The sequence below is a fragment of the Panthera pardus genome, unplaced genomic scaffold, assembly GCF_024362965.1.
Source record: "Panthera pardus isolate Hobbes unplaced genomic scaffold, ASM2436296v1 HiC_scaffold_4, whole genome shotgun sequence".
Lineage (NCBI taxonomy): Eukaryota > Metazoa > Chordata > Mammalia > Carnivora > Felidae > Panthera > Panthera pardus.
In genome coordinates, this window is record NW_026526969.1 from 5,922,536 (window position 1) to 5,943,711 (window position 21,176).

Here is a 21,176-nt window from a genome sequence, read left to right on the forward strand (position 1 = left end):
TTAAATATTACGTAAGGTTTTCTTTTATTTAAAAGATCATTCACAAAATACCATATCCATAGATTTACTTTCTGTCATATAGCTGAATGTGTTAAGTGTTTGGAATTCCATTCTTACATTTAAAAGTCAACTGGGATTGATTGCCCAGAAGTTTAGATGAATTTGTTTTGTTCTTAATCTTTTCCACATTGAAGATGTAAGTAGGTCATCTGAAAGCATCAGGTTTGATTACAACCACATAATGCATGTCTTTCTTAAGTTAAGTATTGGTGTTACACAAATGGTTCTTATTTCGGAAGCAGAGGCGGCAGGTGAAGGAAGGAAAGGAGAGAGAGTTCTGTAGTTGCTGAGACCCCGAGACTGAGACCCAGTGAGAGAAGCCAAGGACGCCAGCTAGCGACGACCTCTCACCTCCCCTCCCACCCCCAAACGGCAGGTCTCTTCCCTGGGCTCTAGCTGCTGGCGGCCCCCAAACTGCTCCCAACGGGACGGTCTGGGACTCGCTGCTGAAAAACCCAGGTTGCTCACACACACGGGCGTTTAGCTCAGGAGCTACGGCCCAGCCCCCCTGGCCCTGGGTACGTGCCAAACACAGCTTGTGGGGATAGGCAACTGTGCCCCAAAGAGGAGACCTGGGGACTTACAGCCACCTACCAGCTCTCTGAAGGCTCCTGACAGCCCTGCAGGGTAAAACCCTCAATTCATCAAGTCAAACAGTAAAGTGCCAGATTTTAGGCCCATTTTCATTATAAAAGTCAGGGAGGGCGGGAAGCGCAGTATCTCACTGCTACTTACGCGAGGAGCAGACACAGGTAAACACAAGGGAGAGACAGGGACACACACGCGACGGGGTCTGAGGAGAGTCTGCGTCCGCACGGGGAGCACGGCCCAGGCGCGGCTCGGCCACCACTGCCCGTCGGTCCCCCCGGAGCGCCCTGCCCGGACAGGAGACTGGACGGAGGCTCGGCGCACCCAGCCACCCACGGGAGCCTCCGCCTCCGCCGGGGAGGAGGGGACGAGCTCGCACGACGTGCCGACCCAGCCATCCTGGCGTGCGCACGGAGGTGTGCTCGGCCCCCGGCCCGTCCGCTGAGCTGCTCACCGACTCACGCTACCACCCTCTTCTCTTAGATTCCACCTTTGAAAGGAGAGCCTCCGGCTCGAATGATCCATTCGGGGAGGGAGTGACAGAGACAGGGCTGCTTATAAATAGGGACAGGGAGGAATCTGCAAGGATCAACAGATATTTTATCCTTGTTTTGAAAACAAGGTGCCTCAAATTCTCTCTGTTGACCACAGCTGAATAAAAACAAGATGCTACCCAATTTGTGACTTCTTTCTGGTTTTTTTTGTTTTGTTTTGTTTTGTCTTTTTCCTTCCCTTGGAAGCCACAGCAATACAGAACTCCACATGCAGGTCAGAAGAGAAGCACTGAGAAAAATGAAAGGACCAACCGGGTCTGGCCAGAGTGTCCAAAGTAAAACGAGAAAGCAGGGGGAGAAAAATGGAGCAGCACCTCCATCCTAAGAACGCCCACGGGTGGCTGCCTCTGTCCCTCGAGAGAGACTCAAGTACTGGAAGGCAACAAGGAGCAAGAAGGAAAAAGGACAGAAGGAAAATGGGAAAGGACTGGCAGAGAAAGAAAGAAAAAAAAAAAAAGCACAAAACAGGCACTAGATAGGTTCAGCAAAGCCAAGAATGTACTAAAAACCACTTGTTAACTGCTGACATGCACTCACAAGCTCTGTGTTTCCGCTGTAAGAAAGGAGGACAAAGGTCAGGCGCAGGAATGGTGACTGCAGGACCGCTGGTCCAGGGGGCTAGCCAGGCTGTGGTCTTGCTGTGACTCCCCCACACCCCATTCCCTCCCAACCTCGAGCTCATTCTTGCTCCTTGTTAACGACTTCCTCTCTGGGCCTGGCTCCCCCGAAGATGGCAGAGTTGGGATTGGCTACTTGATTGAGGGGCGTGGCAACTGTTCGAGGCTTCAGCTGGAGCCGTGGCCTCTGTGCTCTTTCCTCTGCGGGAGAGAAACCAACGTGGTTTATGAGAAAAGGACCCCACATTCCCCGCCCGGGTGGAATGATCCGACTGAGGCCAGCCCCTACAGGCCAGCCCATTTTCTAACCATCAGGCCAGCCCTGAAGACCCATCCCATCCCCAGACGCTCTAACAAAGGCCAACTTGTTACTGAAGACTTAAGGGGCGGGCCACAGAAGCCACCGTCCGTGGCACGAGAAGGCGTGTGTGTGTGGGGAACAGCCAGCGCACCAGGGCAAGACAACCTCCACCCACAAAGCATCACCGTACCTTCTGTTGGTTCTCTGAAGTCCATATTGGACCCTCGAAGGGGAGGGCCATCTCTGAACCGACTCCCCATTGGGGGGCCTGTTCGCCGGTCACCTGGGCGACTCCCTCCCCTGCCTCCTAAGAAGTCATCCCTGAAGCCTGAAGGAGGAAGAGGACACCGGATTACTTTTTAAGCTACCGTCTCAAAGCTGACTGTGCAGCTGGCGTGGACTGTTCAACTTGAATTCTTTAGTTTGTCCAACATCGGAAGTTTTTGCAAAAGAGTGCATGGGGTCCAAATGAGAATGTGCTGGGTAATCTCAATGCTAACAGACGTTACACTTCTTACGAAAGAAAAATAAAGCGAGCTGTTCAAATCTCAGCTTGCAGGAAAAGTGGCGGAAACCCCACCCCCTACATAAGACTATAAAATAAGGCTCGCGACAAACAAAAATCCTCAGAGCCCATCTTATTGTGTCTTCTAACATAAAGCCTCTGATTATTAAAAAGATAAACCTGAAATGTGAAAGTTACAATTTAGAATGCGACACCCAAGAAAAGCCCAGACACGAAGACAAAATAAAAACACGAGGCCACCTCTGGGTGACGCGCCCCACTTGTCTGTGTTGTGTGGCGGGTGTGCAGCACCGTAAAAGCTCGGCACCCGTGTGGTCAACAAGGCAGTTACCCGGCACGGCTCGCCCCCTTCGCAGAGCGGGGCTCGCAGAGGAGCGGAGCACCTCGCCCCCAACCTGCGCCACCTCCGGGGGCTGCGAGGGGGAGGAGAGGTTTCCTCCCCATCCCTGCGGGTATCTGCTGGAACCGTCAGCAAAGCAACTGTCACGACAACGGTCAGGAGTGTTCCGACTCTCATCTGTCTGTAGAGAAGACGGTTTTCTCCACAGGCTTTGAGAACCCTAAGTTTTCTTCAGTTCTGTATTTCATGGAAGGACTTTCATCTAGAGGGGGTTTAAGCTGACTAGCCTTTTAACAGTATCGCCTACTGAAGGGAGAGTGAGCTTCCGGTAAAAATTTAAGAAATAATATTGTAATTAAACAAACCAGTCCGCCTTCCCCTCAGCCCCCAAAGGTGACCACTTCTACTCGAAGGACGGTGCCACTGCTCAAAGCTCTGGAGGAACATCTATCTTCAAGAAGGATCCTGAGCCTGAGGAATATTCTATATATGGTCCATCCGCATCATCCGTAGATTTTGTATCTGCCCGTTTGTCGACTCACTAGCCTTTGTACGTAACCCTGAAATTAAATCTTTTGGCCCTTCTGCTTTTCCAGACATGCACAGAGCAGTGGAAATCTGAGTCGCCCGACATGCGTGTCTCTCGGCTGAGGTCCAACAAAGCAACACTCTGCCTCCTTGTTTCAGCTCAGACCATAAACAAGTGTCTTTTCAAACTATTCGGTGCCAGGTTTTTGCTCTTTTGGGCTTTTCTTTGGCAATTTCACTGTTTAAAGTGGCCCCGCACACAGAGCTGAAGAGTCGTCTAGCATTCCTAAGTGCAAGAAGGCAGTCCCGTACCTCACGGGAGAAAACACGTTAGATAAGCTCCATTCGAGCAGAGTTCTGGTGGTGCTGGCCAGGAGCTCCTTGTTAAACGAATCAACAGTATAGGGGAGTATTACATAGTATTAGGGGTCTTTAAACAGAAATACACGCAACAAGGTACGTACTGGTCACTCGACAAAATATTGGGACCAGAAGCTCACAGGAATCAGACCCTGCCGCTTCCCCTGGGAACAATGGTTCGGTATCTGCTCATCTGGGGCTCTCAGTGATTCTAAACTTAACTCCCCTGAATATGAAGACTCAACTGTTTGCAAGGGTGGTATTTTTCTGTTCTTTAAGGGTGGCCAAGGAATTTGGAAAGCGATCAAGTTATCTGAAACCCAGCTTAGAAACTGAGTTGGACAGTACCAATTTTAACCAAACAAGTAATGAAAACAATCCCCCCCAAAAGATTCAGACCAATAGGAGCACTGATTTGGGGAAAACATATTGGGATGTATACAGTCAGGTAGAAGGTTCTTTACAGAATCTTTTAAACCAGAGCTCACGCTGTTTATTCAACAAGCTTAACTGAGATTCAAACATCTGACTGACATTTCCCCCAATCAACCGTGAAGCGGACCTTTCCATGGGAGTACAAAAGCTACTCCCCTAGGAGAATAGATTTTGCGACCAGTGTGTAGCATAAATCAGCTCACCCCCGCACTGACAAGGCAGGTAAGCACGACTGCTACTTAGTCCGGATGCACCCAAGTAGGACAGGAGGGAAAAAACCCAAAACAACAGAAACAGCACGCATCCACGGCCAGTGACCACCTCATTTCAAAATCTCTTACGACGGGAGCCGGCGAAGATTATGAGGGAAACGCGAGGTCTGACATTACCAGGTATCTTTTAATTAAGTTTGATGACAGATTTTTAGGAGGCACACCGTTCATAAGAACCTTCCAAGTTTTTGTTTTTTTTTTTTTACTTTAACGTACTTGGCTACCTCTGGGGGTGGGACTCTGCTTTCTTCTATTTTTTGGTATTGCTCCAATCTTTTTACAACAGTGTATGTCATTTAAAAAACAGCATCACTCTGAAGAGCAAAAAAGATCTACGTTCACAAGTGACGGGTACAAGCATCACTCCACCATGCGGGCACCTGCTGAACCTGGTGGGTGGCGAGGGGGTTTCTCTGGCTGTGTTCTCTGCTTCCGAGAGCAAAAGTCCCAGCGAGGGCAACAGTTCCTTCCGTAACCGCCCCAATTCCAGAGCCTGCACACTCAAGCGCTATTCCTACAGTCCCAGCGAATTCAAAACCGGCCGGTCCCAGGCCGCCACTCCTCAGGCCACTAACGGCTGCACTCAGACTGACTTTGAGAAGACATTTGCTGCGTGTTTCAATCAGAGACTAGCTTATACATAAAATTACAGGTTTGCTGGATCATACTGTACTTTTATGAATAAGCTCATTTCTGATTGGCTACAGGATTTTTAGATTAAGTGATTCAACAGATATAAGCGGTCACCTGTTTAGCCAAAGTAGCACTGGAAATGCACTCGTAAAAATTTTGGTCTTCAACAGCTTGTGCCAGTTCTTCCCATACTTACCAAACACTATCTGCCGAATTTTGTTTGATGGGGGAGGGTGACAGGGTGGTTGGGTGGGGCACTGATGTTATCCTCTCATACAGTGGAGAGTGCAGAGTTTAGAGAAAACAGACTACTTTCTCATTTTTTACCTGTTACAACTGACGTTTCGATCACATATACGATTTATTTTTGTTAAAAAAAAAAAACAAAAACAAAAAGAAAGTAAAGAGATGATCAACCCTTCAAAGCAGAGGCCCGACATGCAAACCGACCTCTTAAGGGGAGACAAGGAGGCACCTGGTGGTCTGCCTTGGTAAGTTAAGAAAAGGAACAGAGCAGATCGTGTCCACCAAGAAGAGATAGGAGTTCCACGCCCTTCAAAAAAACAAACTGGTCACCACGACTTTAACCATGGAAGAAGGAGTCACCAAGAACCACGGTTACGAGGCTTTCTGTAAGCTTCCAAAACCCCCCCCCCCCAACTTTCTAGAAGTAACAGTGCTTCTATTTACGCAGAGCAGCCAAGGGGATTCCTTAGACAAAGGCCAGATGGGAACTATAGGCTGAGGCATCGTAACAAAAGGAGGTGGGTCGGTCTAACTCGCCCACAGTGTGGAACCTCTCAAGTCCTACCCCGAACATTTAGGTTCTAACAGAGGCTTACTGCATGCCTGGGCATCTTTCAGGAAAGTTTCACTTGCGGAATGAACTAAAGGAGTAGTCCGGCCAGGTGGGCTACGTCCACACTAAACGTACAACAGCAGCAAGGCCATTGAAAAAGGTTAAGTGGTGATACTTTAAATACTGATACCGGAATTGAAGTCATCCCGGGAATCCCATCCACCTCTAGATTCTCGAGAGCCACCCATTCCTGAGGACACACAAAAAAGATAAAGGTGAGGTCGTACCATTACCCTGCTGCACACACATGGCAAAATTCTTTGGGAAGAATCACTCACGTGATGAGAAGTTCAAAAGAATTGTAAGAGTTTTTGTTGCCAATAGGAAAAAAACAAAAAACAAAAAAACAAAACAAAAACAAAACCCAGGCTTGTGGAAGCACCATCCATTCTAAGATTTTTCCACGTTTTTAAAAGCTCACAAAAGCCTATCAGACCGGCAAGATAATTCTAGTAGCCTTCAACAGTTGTAACCAGTGGGCATACAGTTAAGTGTTATGTTCAGTTTTAGAAGAACCAATCACCTCTGTCATCTGGTCCACCTTTCCTGAATCCAAAGCCACCTTTATCTTGTTTTCTGCCTTCTGCAATGTCCACACGAAGCGACCGATCACCCAACAGCTGATAACGGGAAAACAGTGTAAGTACAGGCAAAGAAAAACATCAAAGCTGCTAACACGACACAGAAAAACTGAAGATACTTACTGCACCATCATATGTCAAGGCTTCCTTAAGGGAATCCACCTCATCAAATTCTACATAGCAGAAACCTGTAAGAGAAACGAATCCCAATTTCCTCAAGGAATTCTGGGTTAAGACACAGTGGGATCCCCGTCTCTCCCATTTCCCCACTTTCGTTGCATCTAAGTGACAGCAGGCTGGCAGAGCCTAAAAGAGAGATTTTGCTTTTCAGTAAACAAAATACTCGACTGGTATTCCTCCCTCTCAATTATACTCTACCAGAAAGTGCCAACCAGGCATTGAAATGGCAGCTGTTTTTATAATGCTTTCTTTTTAGAAGTTTTAACCATGACGTTAGAACCTTTCCTGGGCCACTGAAGAGCTGACTTCTGAATGACTTTAGCTTCTCCCTCAACCTCCAACAGTTTCCACGCCCCTTCCTCCTCGCAGCCTGGAGTCTCGGGCTGCACTCGGCACACCCCTCGCCCCGCTCTGCTCACACTGCACCCTGTACTACACCACACCCTCCCACCGCACCCCGAGTGTCCCCGTCCCGTGCGATTACACCTCACCTTCAGGGCCCACCAGACTACAAATGCTCTGAAGGCTTGGGTCCAAACTCTTCCTGTTCACCATTTCCCCCCCAACTACTTGCAACAAGAAGGTACCGCTTGGCTGGAAGGGTCCCCCCCTAAATGGATTCACAATGGTCTAGAGTACTTGTGGAAACCACCTCCCGTGCTCCAAGAGGCCATAAGAGCCCGGTCACCCATCTCACACCTCAGAGCTGCTCAAACGGAGGATGACCCTCCGTCTGATGTAGAAACTAAAACCTGCTGCTACTGACTCAGCCTCAAGGCTGGCCTCGACCACCCGTTCCTCCCCTCCCCCAGAAGCCCGAATTCCTAGCGCATCTAGGAGGCACACTGGGTGGGCCTGACTTTCACAGGCTGAACAGGTACATTTACTTCTGCTGTTAGAGCGCTCGTTATTAACAAGGCTTCCGGTTCTAAAGCCAAGAACGCCTCCAAAAACGGTAAAAGCGCCACCTATACGCAGAACCGCTCGGGTGAGCGAAACCTCTGCTTCTCGCACAGCTAGTACCTCTCCTTGGATGTTCTTCTGGATAAATGACGTAAACCGCATGCCCTTGTACCTCGCGCCATGCCCTGAACAGAGAGCGCGTTTCCCTTCAGGGACTCCGGAGAGCTAGAGGATGACGCTCACGTGACTCTTCCTGCTTACTGCTTCCCGGCTCACGTGCCTTGAAGAGACTAATCTACAGACACGAACTTTACCCAAAATTTGAGCCAACCCTCCCCCAGACACGCTCCCAAATCACAAAGATACAGCGATGATATTTGTGAGCTTCTCTTCTGAATTCTGTACAAATACTTAGATCACAGGAAAACGACAAAGAAGAAAGCCACGCGTCGGTGAAGGGGAAATGCACCGGCAAAGTCCTCTGTTCTGTCTGTTCATCTCTCTCCCGGGGAACTCCTTTACTGGCAGACAGGACTGCCAGTCAGGCAAACAGCACATTTACTTGGGCATATATTGCACATTTCTACAAATAAGATCACGTGTAAAACATTCTCCCCCAAGGAGAACCGAAAGCCTCATGGGTTAAGGGGCTATGCGGGTTTCAGCTACTTGGATAAACACTTCCACAATTAAAGCCCTCTGGTTCCCCACCATTTGGGTTCAGACCCTCCCTCTACGAGAATATACAGTACGAATTCCCCAAACTCACCTTTAAATTTGTCTGTGTCTTTGTCTCTGACTAGCCGTACACTCCGTATGCTGAGATCCTTGAAGATAGCATCTATGTCGCCCTGAACTGTATTAAAAGGTAGGTTTCCTACATATGCTGTGTAGGGGGGCTCTGTGGGCAGCTCCTTCTGGCTACGGGAACCATGGCCACCAGCACTGCCGCGGGACCTGGAGGGGAAACAGACAGGATTCAAGTCTACTTGTCCCAGGGCGGGGACAAGGGCAATGTCTTCCACTCAGCCATACCAGTCATGTGAACGACTCCACTTGATTGTACAACAGCATCTTGAAATTATCAAGAGTATCCCAAAATACCACTTATGGAAAGGGTACCTATTGTTTGGTGACAGAAACGTCCACAGAAACACAGAATGTACGTAAGCAGACATTTCCCCGGAAAATCACATCCGAACAGAACGTATCCCTCCTTGCACGACCGGTTATTTCCTACTTACTTAGACTCAGTATCTGCAAAATGCTCATGTCCTAAAACCTTAGCAAACCCCTCCCTCACACCTGGCAGCTAACACACGCAGAGACGGACCGTCCAGACTTCTCACACTGTGTTCACAGGAAGGTTTCCAAAGCTGCTCCAAGTTTAAGCCATTCGTAACACACCTGCTCCCTGCTGCTGTCAGATTATGGAAAACACAAGCTGGGGAAGGGCAGAGAGAAAGGCGGACAGAGGATCCGAAGCAGGCTCTGCGATGACAGCAAGAGCTCGATGTGGGGCTGAACTCAGCAACCATGAGATCATGACCCGAGCCAAAGACAAACGCTCAACCGAGACACCCCAGGTGCCCCTTAAAACTCCTCTCTTAAAGGAGTTGCCTCACAACACAGATCTGCTCAAAGCCATCCTTTTCGCAGGGGAAGCATCAATACAAGTCACGGAAAGTAACTTGGTTTTTGCTAGGGATAACATGAAAGAACTCCGCCATCTTTGAGATAAGTACCATCCTTTATGACATTTTCTTAGCAGAAGAACAAAATCACGATGTAATTCTTAGATGGCTACAATTAAGCTTAGTAACTCAAAATTCTGCTACTTCCCAATAGGAAATTCTACATTTTGTTTTCAAGTGAACTGCACCCCACCTGCTCTCACTCCCCCCACCCCACCAAGGTGAGTAAATGACTTGTTTTTGCGCAATACCCTTCACAACGCCACTGTTTTTCTTTTTTTTTTTTAAAGTTGATTTATTTTTGAGAGAGAGCGAGAGAGCAAGAGGAAACGAACCAGGGAGGGGCAGAGGATCCAAAGGAGGCTCTGCGCTAACAGCAGAGAGCCCGATGTGAGGCTTGAACTCATGAACCCCAAGATCATGACCTGAGCCGAAGTCAGATGCTTAACCGACTGAGCCACCCAGGTGCCCCTGCAATACCACTGTTCTTATCTCAATAACCCGAAGCCCTAAAACACTTTCAACGAGATACTCTGAGACTGAATACCGACTATATAAGATACAATAGATGCAAACTTTTGAAAAACTATCAAAGCACACGATGAATTACAATTAATAACTTGAAAATCATCTGTTACTAAACATCTGGTGGAAACAGTCCCTTGCCCTCAAGCAGCTCAAGGTGAGCGGCACGTGTAAGACACAAACAACTACACTGGCACACACTGCCTGCATGTTTGTGTGTATATGTACGTATATACAGAAGGTGAAAAGCCACAACGATTTTTTAAAACCTTAAGGTGAAGGTGAGAATGGAGAGCTGGTAAATTGAGCAGGTGTATGTCTGATGACTCGGGAAAATGGAGGAAGGAAGGCTTGCTCAAAGGACACGTGGAACATTTACAGAACTTACGCAGGATGCCGGCTGCAGGGCCCAGAAGGTGGAGTCAGGGCTCTGAGTTCAGGCAGCCAGGTGAGCCTGGATAAGGACCGAGGGAAGGAGGGTAGGTAGTGTTAATCGGATGGCAGGGGCACGAAGAAGAAAGCCGCAGGATAAGAAGCAGTTTCTGGCTCTGGGGAAGATGGCAGAATCCTGTTTCAAGCAAGCAGTATTTTAAGAGCTAGACATGTGGAAACAACCAACCCAGCCCATTAACCTGCTTATTTCACCAGAGCCTCACAAAACTGCCGGCGGCTTACTATTCCAGATTTTCCCAAGAATCGCCACAGTCACCCTGCATACTACCCTATGTGACATAGTTCTATGGGACTTCAGCATGTCTTACAGGACAGGGCAGCCGGACTGCCCGTAATTTGCCTTCTAATTTACTGTCTCCGACGGTTACAAAGCGAGAAGAGTGGAAGTCTCCAGTGTGCCGGCAACTTGAGACCAGGGCGAGGGGACAAACCCCAGAGAGTGCATATGCGTGTAATAAAAGGATACATCCAGTCAGCAACCCACCGAATTAAAAAAAACCCCAAATGTCGGGAAATTCTGAGCGAAAACTCCCATGATACCTTTTGACAGTAACTGAAGTTTACAAGAGACTATTGTCTAAAGCTGTGTTACTCAAAAGCACTTTCTAAAACAGGTTAAAAACAACGCAGGCAGAGAAGACTCCTTTGACACCTTTCTCAGCTTGGTGTAGAACCTCTTCCAAATGACCTCTGTCTCTCTCAGTTTCCTCGTCTGTGACTTCATAAGTGTCTCAAATCTTTCTTCTACAAAGTTTAAAACCGACCATAAAACAACTCATAAATCCTGATTGCTTTATAAAAGTCTAGCAACGATTCCAAAGCATTACGGGAAGACTAAGCACGCTCCAGGCTACACGGCTGTGCAGAAGCGGGGGGACAGGCTGCCGTGGATACGGAACAGATGAGCCGAAGAGCAGGCCGCCCCCCCCGCCCCCCCCCCCCCCCCCGGTTCAGAACAGACACCTGAAGGTCTGCGCTGCAATCCCCCAGGCTGTATTGCACCCCCTCCACTCAGCATCGATCCTTCCAGCTCATGACTGCTTCTGCTCTCCCTTAGGGACAGTCCACTGCTTTTTAAAATAACATATTCAAGTTTTAAAGTTTGAGACAGAGTGAGAGCAGGGGAGAGGCAGAGAGAATCACAAGCAGGGTCCACACTGCCAGTGCAGAGCCTGATGTGGGGGCTTGAACTCACAAACCGTGAGATCATGACCTGAGCCAAAATCTAGAGTCAGATACTTAACCAAGTGAATCACCCAGGCGCCCCAACATATGCAAGTTTCAAAGTAATAAATTACAACCTCGGTAACTTAGGAAATCCAAATTTCAACTCCAAACATGAACAAGATCCTTTACAGAAAAATCACTTTTCTTTACTCAAATCATGTCTATGAGGTACAGAGGGCACAAACCTAAGACCCAGTCCCTGCCCTCAAGGAGCCAATAATCCAACCGACAGGGTCCAGGCATCAGGAAAGGAGAAATCAAAGACTGCAGGCAATCTGGGAGACAGCCACAGGGAGCAGGGTCCGCAGGGGTGAACAACAGGAATCGGGACCCTTGCGTTCCCACAGCACACAGGGAAACGCTGACCTAACAAGCTGGTTTGCCATGAAGAAGCCTGTGGGAGGCAAGGAGCCTGGAGGGAGGGTTGACTGTAAGAAACAAGATAAGACAAGAGAGTATTAGGGCCGGGATCAGCTCCAAGAAGTAGATTCAAGAGAGAAGTGCTCCAGGCTTACTTTCCAAGTATAAGGGATAAGAAAAAAGGAGGGATGCACGCTAAGCTCTTTTCTAGGAAAGGGTTTTATAAAGACTTCCAGAGGCCATCAGAAGCCACACATAATTTAATCACTGTTGCTGTTACTCTTGAAAAATCAAGAGGGAAGCCAAGATACCCAAGTAAAGAGTATTAACCTCTCTGGGGTATTTGCAACATTACATGTTCTCCTATTAAGTCTAGGTTAGGGACACAGTAGCCTTAGGGCTGATCAACAACTCTGGTCTTTTAGGTCTCTCACATTCCACCCAGAAATACATACTAGCATATATTACACTGTTTCACGCATGACACCATGCTGGATCCTGTATAAATATCCCCAAAAAGATCGCCTTTGTAAGATTAAAATACAAGTAAACAACAAAGTCCACTGAACATGCTTTAAAAAAAAAAAAAAAAAAAGAGTCATGGTTATGATGTGCAACCCATTCGGTTTCTAGAAAATAACCAAAAAAAGGTTGAGCTCTCAAAAGCCAGGCCCTCATTTCAGTTTTATCTTACCTACTACTAACACCTTACATTACCAAAATACACTAATTAATATCACTGAACCAATATCGATACTTTACTAAAGCTCAGTTTATTCAGATTTCCTTAGTTTTTACCTCAGGTCCTTTTTCTCTTCCAGGAGCCCATCCAGCGCCCTATTACATTTTAGTTGTAATTGAGGTTTTTAAAAACTAGCCCCAGACAACTTGGATTAAAAGCATTTCATTTCCAAGCAGATCTCCCTCTCCTAGATGTATGCAGTCTCCAAGGCCTTCAATCAGCATTCACAATTAAACCCCTTCATCTTGATAACTGGCATTACTGAAGGATGGGCAAGAGAGCCTGTGGATGTTTCTGATCAACCCTGGGATCAATGATGAACTCTTCAATGAACCCTTTCTCAGAGCTCTTTTCTGCTGTGAATGGTTATCTTCATAATTCAATCCCATCTGCAGGATTAAAAAACCCTTGCAGGGAAATGCAAAGTAGTTCTAAGGCAGAATTCTGTCTCCAGAACTATTACGGTCTCTGGTACTCAGCAGGGGTGGAAGGAATGAAGACACAGGCCTAGCAACGCCTCCAGGATCACAAATAACTTCTTCCACTAACATGAATATTCTTTCTTTAAAAATTTTACTTATTTATTTTGAGAGAGGGAGGGGTGGGGTGGGGGAGAGACAGGTCAGTGGGGAGGGGGCAGAGAAAGACGGAGAGAGAGGGAGTCCCAGGCGGGCTCTGTGCTGTCAGTATGGAGTCCTACTCAGGCAGGGCTCGAACTCATCAACTGTGAGATCATGACCTGAACTGAAATCAAGAGTCGCTTAACTGACTGAGCCACCCAGGCACCCCTGGGTATTCTTATTTGGGAAAAAAAAATTAAAATATAAGAGAGGATTACATGTACTTAGATGACATCTCCAATTAGGTACTTAAATGTCTTTCAACAAAAACTTTGGCTACGACCAACAGCAAGAGAAACATCTTTACACCGCGACTAAAAACGTGACACATATATACCTGCCTGCATAGTAGCTGTACAATAACAAAAAGCTTCTCAACAGTACAAACTCACAGTATAACATACACTATTCTCTATTTCATCTTTAAAAATGCTTGTCAGGACCTCTAAGTTGATCTCATCATCTACCAACAGGAAAGAACAGGCAGTCTGAAAGCCTTGTTCCAGAACAGGGAGCACAAGGGGGACTTCTGGTTTACAGTCTTTCTGAAAATGTTTCTTACTAGGAAAAAAGGCATTTATCGCAATGTACTAAAATTTTGGACTCCCACACATTAATGAAAGCAAATAAACGGATTATTAATATAGTAGCTTCATATGGTGCAAAACATTACTCAATCCAAAGTTCCAGATTTTTCAGAGGAAATAAAATAAAAATCTCAAGCTGTTTATCGGTCCTCAGAGAATACTGCCACAAAAAACATCTGTCTTGAAGCTATGATGTAAACCATTTCTATGGATTAGTTTTGAACTTTATAGGCCAAGAGTTCTTTTCCCTATTTATTTTATTTTTTTATTTTAGAGAAGAGAGAGAGCACGCGTGCAGGGCAGAGGGAGACAGAATCCCAAAACCTGGGACGGTGACTTGAGCTGAAAATCAAGATTAGGATGCTCGGGGCGCCGGGGTGGCTCAGTCTGTTGAGCGTCTGACTTGGTTTCTGCTCAGGTTGTGATCTTACAGCTCGTGGGTTTGAGCTCCATGTGCAGGTCCACGCTGACAGTGCAGAGCTTGCTTGGGATTCTCTCTCTGTCCCTGCACGGCTCACATGTTCTCTCTCTCAAAACGAATAAACTTAAAAAAAAAAAAAAAAAAAAAAAAAAAAAAAAAAGAGTAAGACGCTCAACCTACTGCCACCCAGGTGGCCCAGGAGAGCTTTTTCTAATTTAGGGTGATTATTTGAGATTTGACATTCTACATACTATCAGCTCCAATTCATTTTATTAGTTTTTTAACTTTTTTCTTAACATTTATTTATTTTTGAGAGACAGAGCAAGACAGAGCACAAGTGGTGGAGGGGCAGAGAGAGGGAGACACAGAATCCAAAGCAGGCTCCAGGCTCCGAGCTGTCAGCATAGAGCCCGATGCGGGGCTCGAACTCACAAACCGCGAGACGGTGACCTGAGCCGAAGTCGGACGCTTAGCCGACTGAGCCATCCAGGTGCCCCAGATCCACTTCACTTTAAAGAAAACTTCACATTTTCATGTGATGTTCAATTTTATGATCTACAAATAGCTTATGTTTCAGTTATTTAGAGAACAATAAAATGCCAAATAGACCACCAGATAAAAGCTAGAATTCAAAGGCATACAAAACTAACAGTTCTTCTCCATTTACTATCTGAAAAACCGTGAATATCACACTAACACCACGTATTAATTATACCTTAATAAAATTGAAAATACTTGAAAAGTCATAAAAATCTGTTACTTGTACTAAAAGACGATATGTACTAAGATGTATACCTATTAACATTATTTATTAATAAGTGTTTCTGCTAATATCAAATTTATTTTAACCTCTAGTTGCCCTACACGTGATAGTTACAAGAATTAGGCAAGGGGGGGGAGGGAGAGAGAGAGAGAGGGAGGGACAGAGAGAGGGAATGTTAAGCAGGCTCTATACTCAGCACGGAGCCCACTGTAGGGCTCAATCCTGGGACCATGACCTGAGCTGAAATCAAGAGCTGGGACACTCAATCGAGCACCCAGGTGCCCCATCAGGAGATTTAGTGGGCACACTGACCAAATGCCATGGGCAAACTTTGGTCCTGATTCAAACAAATCAGTTGTACATCAAAATTTACGAGCTAATTAGAGAAATCAAAATACTTATGGGGGGGGGGGCGGCCTGGGTGGCTCAGTGGGTTGAGCATCAGACTTCAGCTCAGATCATGATCTCAGTTCATGAGTTCGAGCCCCGCGTCTCCGTGCTGGGCTCTGTGCTGACAGCTCAGAACCCCCACCTCCTCCCCCCCCCCATTGGATTCTGTGTCTCCCTCTCTCTCTGCCCCTCCCTGTTTCACACTCTGTCTCTCTCTGTCTCTCAAAGTAAATAAACATAAAAAAAAAAAAAACTTCCTGGGAAGTTTTCAGATGTGGTAGTATCATGGTTATATTTTTAAAAGTCTGTACCTTTGAAACTCATACTGAAGTACTTCTAGATGAAATGAGACATCTAAGATGTGCTTTAAAATATTCCAGGCGGGGCGCCTGGGTGGCTCAGTCGGCTCAGGTCATGATCTCACAAGTTCCTGAGTTCGAGCCCTGCGTTGGGCTCTGTGCTGACAGCTCAGAGCCTGGAGCCTGCTTCAGATTCTGTCTCCCCCCCTCTCTCTCAAAAACAAAAAACAAAAGACAAACAAAATAAACAACAAAAAACAAACTTTCTTAAAAAAGGTAAATAAAATAAAATAATCCAAAAGCTTGTGAGGAAAGTGAAGGGAGGAGGTACAGATGAAATAAAAGCCGTCACTTTAAAGAGTGGGTAACAGGTACATGAGGTGGATTAGTATTGAATTCTACCTTTATTTGTACTTTAGACTTTTTGTAATCAAATCTTTTGAAGATTCAAATAGGCCAACTATATGAAGTAATCTTTGAGACAACTGCACAAAACTGAACACGAACTGGGTAACAGAAAAACTGGTTAAAAAGAAACCCCTAATCAGTTAGCAACATGCATGTACTCAAGTTTTAAAAGTATTTCCAGACAGAGAGACAGGAAGGCTGACTGGCTTTAAAATATTCTATCCCAGGACGCCTGGATGGCTCAGTAGGTTGAATGTCTGACTCCTGATCTTGGCTCAGGTCATGATCCCCCCCCCCCCCCCCCCCCCGTTGTGGATGGAGTCTGTGTAGGGCTCCGTGCTGGCTGTGGAGCCTGCTTAAGATATTCTCTCTGCCCCTCTCCCCCAATCGCATCACGCTCTCTCCCCCAAAAAATAAAAAGATTCTATCCCCTCCCCACAATGGGGGAGACTGATGAAAACAGGAACAGCAAAAAGGTTTATAAAGCTAAATGAATGGAAATGAAGAGTTGCCCAATGGGCAGTTTCTGAGTATCACTGTGAACACCAGTGCCACTTAGAAATGGTCAAAGTGGTAAATTTTATGGATACATTTTACCACACATACACACACCCTGAAAAAAATGAAACCAGGGAATGGTTACATGGGTTTGATACACTGGTTTCCACTTCTGTTCACATGTGAAAGTGTTCAGGTTTATTTTTCTAAGTTTATTCATTTTGAGAGAGACAGAGCCCGGGGGTGGGCGCGGGGGATGTGGGCAGAGAGGGAGAATCCCAAGCAGGCTCTGTGCCATTAGCACAGAGCCCAATGTGGGACTCAAAGTCCTGAAACCATGCAGGACAGAAATCAAGACCGCGACACTCAACCAACTGAGCCACCCAGGCACCCCTGAAAAAGTTTAGATTGGTGTTTAAGTGTTACATAAAATGAGCAACTGGTAAATTCTGGCCTAATTTAAACCACACTGACCTTCCTCCACGAACAGAAAATTAAGCTCAAGGAGCAATCCTTTAATATTCTCAGGTGGCCTCTGTAAACACTAACATGCACTTCCTGTGGTCCTAACTGTGCCTTCCAGGACCACACCCTTCATTTAACAGTCCCCCAGCGCCTTACTAGCTGCTACCTGAGACCTGCACTGATCTTGCAACTGACCCCACAGTAAATCAAGGCTGGGGCACCAAACTACACTATTACTCATGCTTCATCATGAAGTGTTTGCAGAGAAAGGAGCCTACGAGCTTCAAAACACAATGTCCCTGATAAAGCAGCAAAAGTGATTAATTTTACTAAATCTTGACCCACTTTTTAATATCCTATGTTTTGAAATGGGGGCAAAGCATTATTGCGGCTTATAGAAATGTGATGGTTTTCTCCAGGAAAAGCATTCATGCAAGTTTACAAGCTGAGCTAGCTATGCTTTTCATGGAACACCATTTTTACCTGAAGAATTATCAAACTATGACTATTCGTTTTCTTGAAAATGAAGTGAGCCTGTCCTTTAAGGAAAATGAACAGTATCTGTTGCCAGTGATAAAATGCGGGCTTTTCAAGCAAAAAATAAAGTTTTAGAAAACTCATATTCATCAACATAAGTTTGAAAGTCTCACAATCTCTGAAATTGTTCTCATAAAATCAACTGTGGCATAAATAAACATCATTTGGTACTGTATAATAAAATGTACTAACACTGGGAAGATCTGCATAACTCAATGAACTGATCTTTTCCAGATAACCAATGCCTCATGTTACAAGATCATGAGCAGGTAAAAAAATCCCTTTGAAATATAAAATGATCAATGGACTTTAAAGAATAGTATGAAGGGGCGCCTGGGTGGCTCAGTCCGTTGGGCGTCCAACTTCAGCTCAGGTCACGATCTCACGGTCTGTGAGTCCGCGAGTTCGAGCCCCGCGTCGGGCTCTGGGCTGATGGCTCGGAGCCTGGAGCCTGCTTCCGATTCTGTGTCTCCCTCTCTCTCTGCCCCTCCCCCGTTCATGCTCTGTCTCTCTCTGTCTCAAAAATAAATAAACGTTAAAAAAAAAAATTAAAAAAAAAAAGAATAGTATGAAAAGTTTACTAGATAAAGTTTCAGATTCCACACTGCAACTAACTTTTGCAGAAAACTACCACTTGTCCAGTTTTGGTATAGGAGCAGAAAAAAAAATACCCACAATTATCTGAAAAGGCTATTAAAATACTACTTTTTCCAGCTGCTTACCTGTGTAAGGCTGGATTTTCTTCATGTATGTCAACCAAAGCATCCCATCTCAAGAGTGAATACAGAGGCAGGTATGTATGAGAAACCAATTATCTTCTATTAAACCAAACACTCAAAGGGCTCCAAAAACGCAACTGATTAATTACAGAAGAATAGTGTGCAGAACAGGGGAGATGATAGTCTCCATCTACCCTATACTGAATACAAGACTTAACTGGAGGTGCCACGTTTTCAATGTAGTATCTTTTCAACATAGTATCAACATACTGGAGCACATCCAGAGGGCCCCATCAAGAACACTTTTTTTTTAAGTTTATTTATTTATAGAGAGAGAGAGCGAGCATGTGCACAGGGCAAAGAGACGGGGGGGGGGGGGGGGGGCGAGAGAGAGAGAGAGAGAGAGAGAGAGAGAAAATCCCAAGCAGGCTGTGACCGTCTGCAAAGAGCCTGATGCCAGGCTCAAACTCACTAATCACAAGATCTTGACCTGAGCTAAAATCAAGTCAGACCCTCAACGGACTGAGCCACCCAGGCACCCCCCCCACCCCAATTTTAGAAATCACAACATGGGGAAAATGTCAAAGAACCAAGGACATTCAATTAAAAAAGACAATGTAGGTATTACAGCTTAAGTTCTATCAAAATCAAGCAATTACACTTATTTCGTGTGCAGGTCTAACCAGATGTACAAATGAAAGGCAGGGGCACCGCATGTTGTCCTGTCCAACCCTCTCTTCTACTTCTAGGGGAAGCTGGAAACTGGAAGATGGGAGTCTAATCTAGGACTGATACTGCCCCAACACTTTGTTTACATGTTTCAAGTTTCTGGGAAGACTACTTGAATTAGTGGGACATCCTCCCAGAACACTGAAGGTTAACTTCAAATAGAAATATACATTTTAACAATATACCAAGTCAGTCTTTGGAAATCTCAGAAGCATTTGCAATAAATATTTCAAATATAAATTTTGTAACAAGCCGATAATCTACAAGAAAAAATTAGTTACCACTCATTTACAATATAGCACTCTTCATAAAGTGCTTTATGCCTATAGAATAGATTTCTCTTGGCTTTAGAAATAGAGCCAGGAAAGTGAAAACTCACTCGTTAATTCAATAGAACTTTTCCCACTCTTACTGATGCAAGGGAAATATGATTAAGTGTACGAGACACTGTGCTGCTTGCTTTGGACAGCTCACTTAATATTCCCAATAAATAGCTCTACAGAGGAGTTTTTATCTTACATGGGGGAAAATGAGGCTCAGAGAGCTAAAGAACTTGTTCCAGAGCACACAGCTAATACAAGGCTCAAGGCTCAGATGACCCTTAAGCCCTGTCTGCCTGATTCCAAAGCTAGGGCTTTTCCTCAAACTGTGTTAGAGACTGTTGGTGAAACCAAGTCAAGCATCTGTGGTAACGATTTTCATAGAAGATAATGATTTGGAAGCCAGCATTTGGGAGGCCGGGGAGTGGAGAGGAGGACGATAACCCCAGGCCACCTGGCATTTGGTAGGCAAACAGGATTTTAAGATAAACTTTTTTAATACTTCTACGGGTCCTACCATGACCAGTGCAAATAGCTACCATTGTTTATACCCTGCTTTCTTTCCTCTTATTAGTCTTAAAATATGCTTAGAGGGGCACTTGGTTGGCTCCCTGTCCAAATGACATCTATTGATTTCAGCTCGGTTTGTGAACCCAGGGTAGTGGGAACAAGCCCCTGGGTCGGGTCAGGCTCCATGTGTGGAGTCTGGTTTGGATTCTCTGATTCTCTCTCTCTCTCTCCTTCTGTCCCCCTCCCCGCTGCTTGCACACTCTCTCTTAAAAAAAAAAAAAAAGTTAGAACTCCAGTCCCCCCAACTGGAACTTGATAAAGAATACTTAGTGGAATTTAAGAAACAAAACAGATGAACATAGGGGAGGGGAAGGAAAAATAAGATAAAGACAGAGAGGAAGGCAAACCGTAAGAGACTCTTAAATGCAGAGAACAAACTGAGGGTTGCTGGAGGGGTGCTGGGTGGGGGGGATGGGTTAACTGGGTGATAGGCACTAAGGAGGGCTCTTGTTGGGATGAGCACTGGGTGTTGTATGTAAGGGATGAATCACTAAATTCTACTCCTGAAACCGTAATTATACTATATGTTAACTAACTTGGATGTAAATAAAAATTTAAAAATAGAGAAATAAAAATCTAGATTAAAAAAAAGAAGACTACTTAAAGGTGTAGTTTTAGTAGGTACCATTTTCAGCAATCTCGAGTCTTGCTACCTCCAAGTTCCCATCTAATTCCCAGAATTGACGGTTTTAGGCTGGAGCGCGCAAAAGCATGTCATAGTTAGAAATGTAAAAGCCTACCACTCTCCACTTTATTGCCAATGGCCAATAAAATTAAAACCCAGGAAAGAAAATTTAGCAACCTACAGAACAAAATACACTCAAGATCTAGTACAATCAACTCTTGGTAATTTGGAATTGTGATTTGCTTTGCTTTTGGGGGCAACAATGCAGTTCCAGGCTCTGTCACTGGCCGCCGGGGACATTCTCAATGGGTTGAGAAAATAACCGCCTAACACCGCTTCCTGACAACAGCGCTGGGTATCACATACAACACAGAAGACAATTACAGGGAATGTGTAATTATTAAAACCAAGCTTTTAGGTTATGACTGCATTTCACACCTGCTATTCCTTTCACCTGTGACCCAAGTGGTTTACAGTTGAGACCTCT

The 21,176-nt window shown here is 45.5% G+C and overlaps 1 protein-coding gene across 2 annotated transcripts in view; it reads right to left on the minus strand.

Annotated features, from left to right (window-relative positions):
* EIF4H (eukaryotic translation initiation factor 4H) overlaps positions 1 to 21,176 on the minus strand; it is a 23,362-nt gene continuing 2,186 nt past the window's right edge. The window contains exons 2-7 of one of the 2 annotated variants that reach the window (XM_019421689.2): positions 8,507 to 8,694; positions 6,778 to 6,842; positions 6,597 to 6,693; positions 6,204 to 6,263; positions 2,311 to 2,448; positions 1 to 2,020 (exon numbers count right to left, since the gene is read on the minus strand). In XM_019421689.2, coding sequence (XP_019277234.1) covers positions 1,881 to 2,020; positions 2,311 to 2,448; positions 6,204 to 6,263; positions 6,597 to 6,693; positions 6,778 to 6,842; positions 8,507 to 8,694 — 688 coding nt within the window. In that variant the 3' untranslated portion in view covers positions 1 to 1,880. The remainder of the gene's footprint in view (positions 2,021 to 2,310; positions 2,449 to 6,203; positions 6,264 to 6,596; positions 6,694 to 6,777; positions 6,843 to 8,506; positions 8,695 to 21,176) is intronic. The other variant, XM_019421690.2, reaches the window with a different exon arrangement.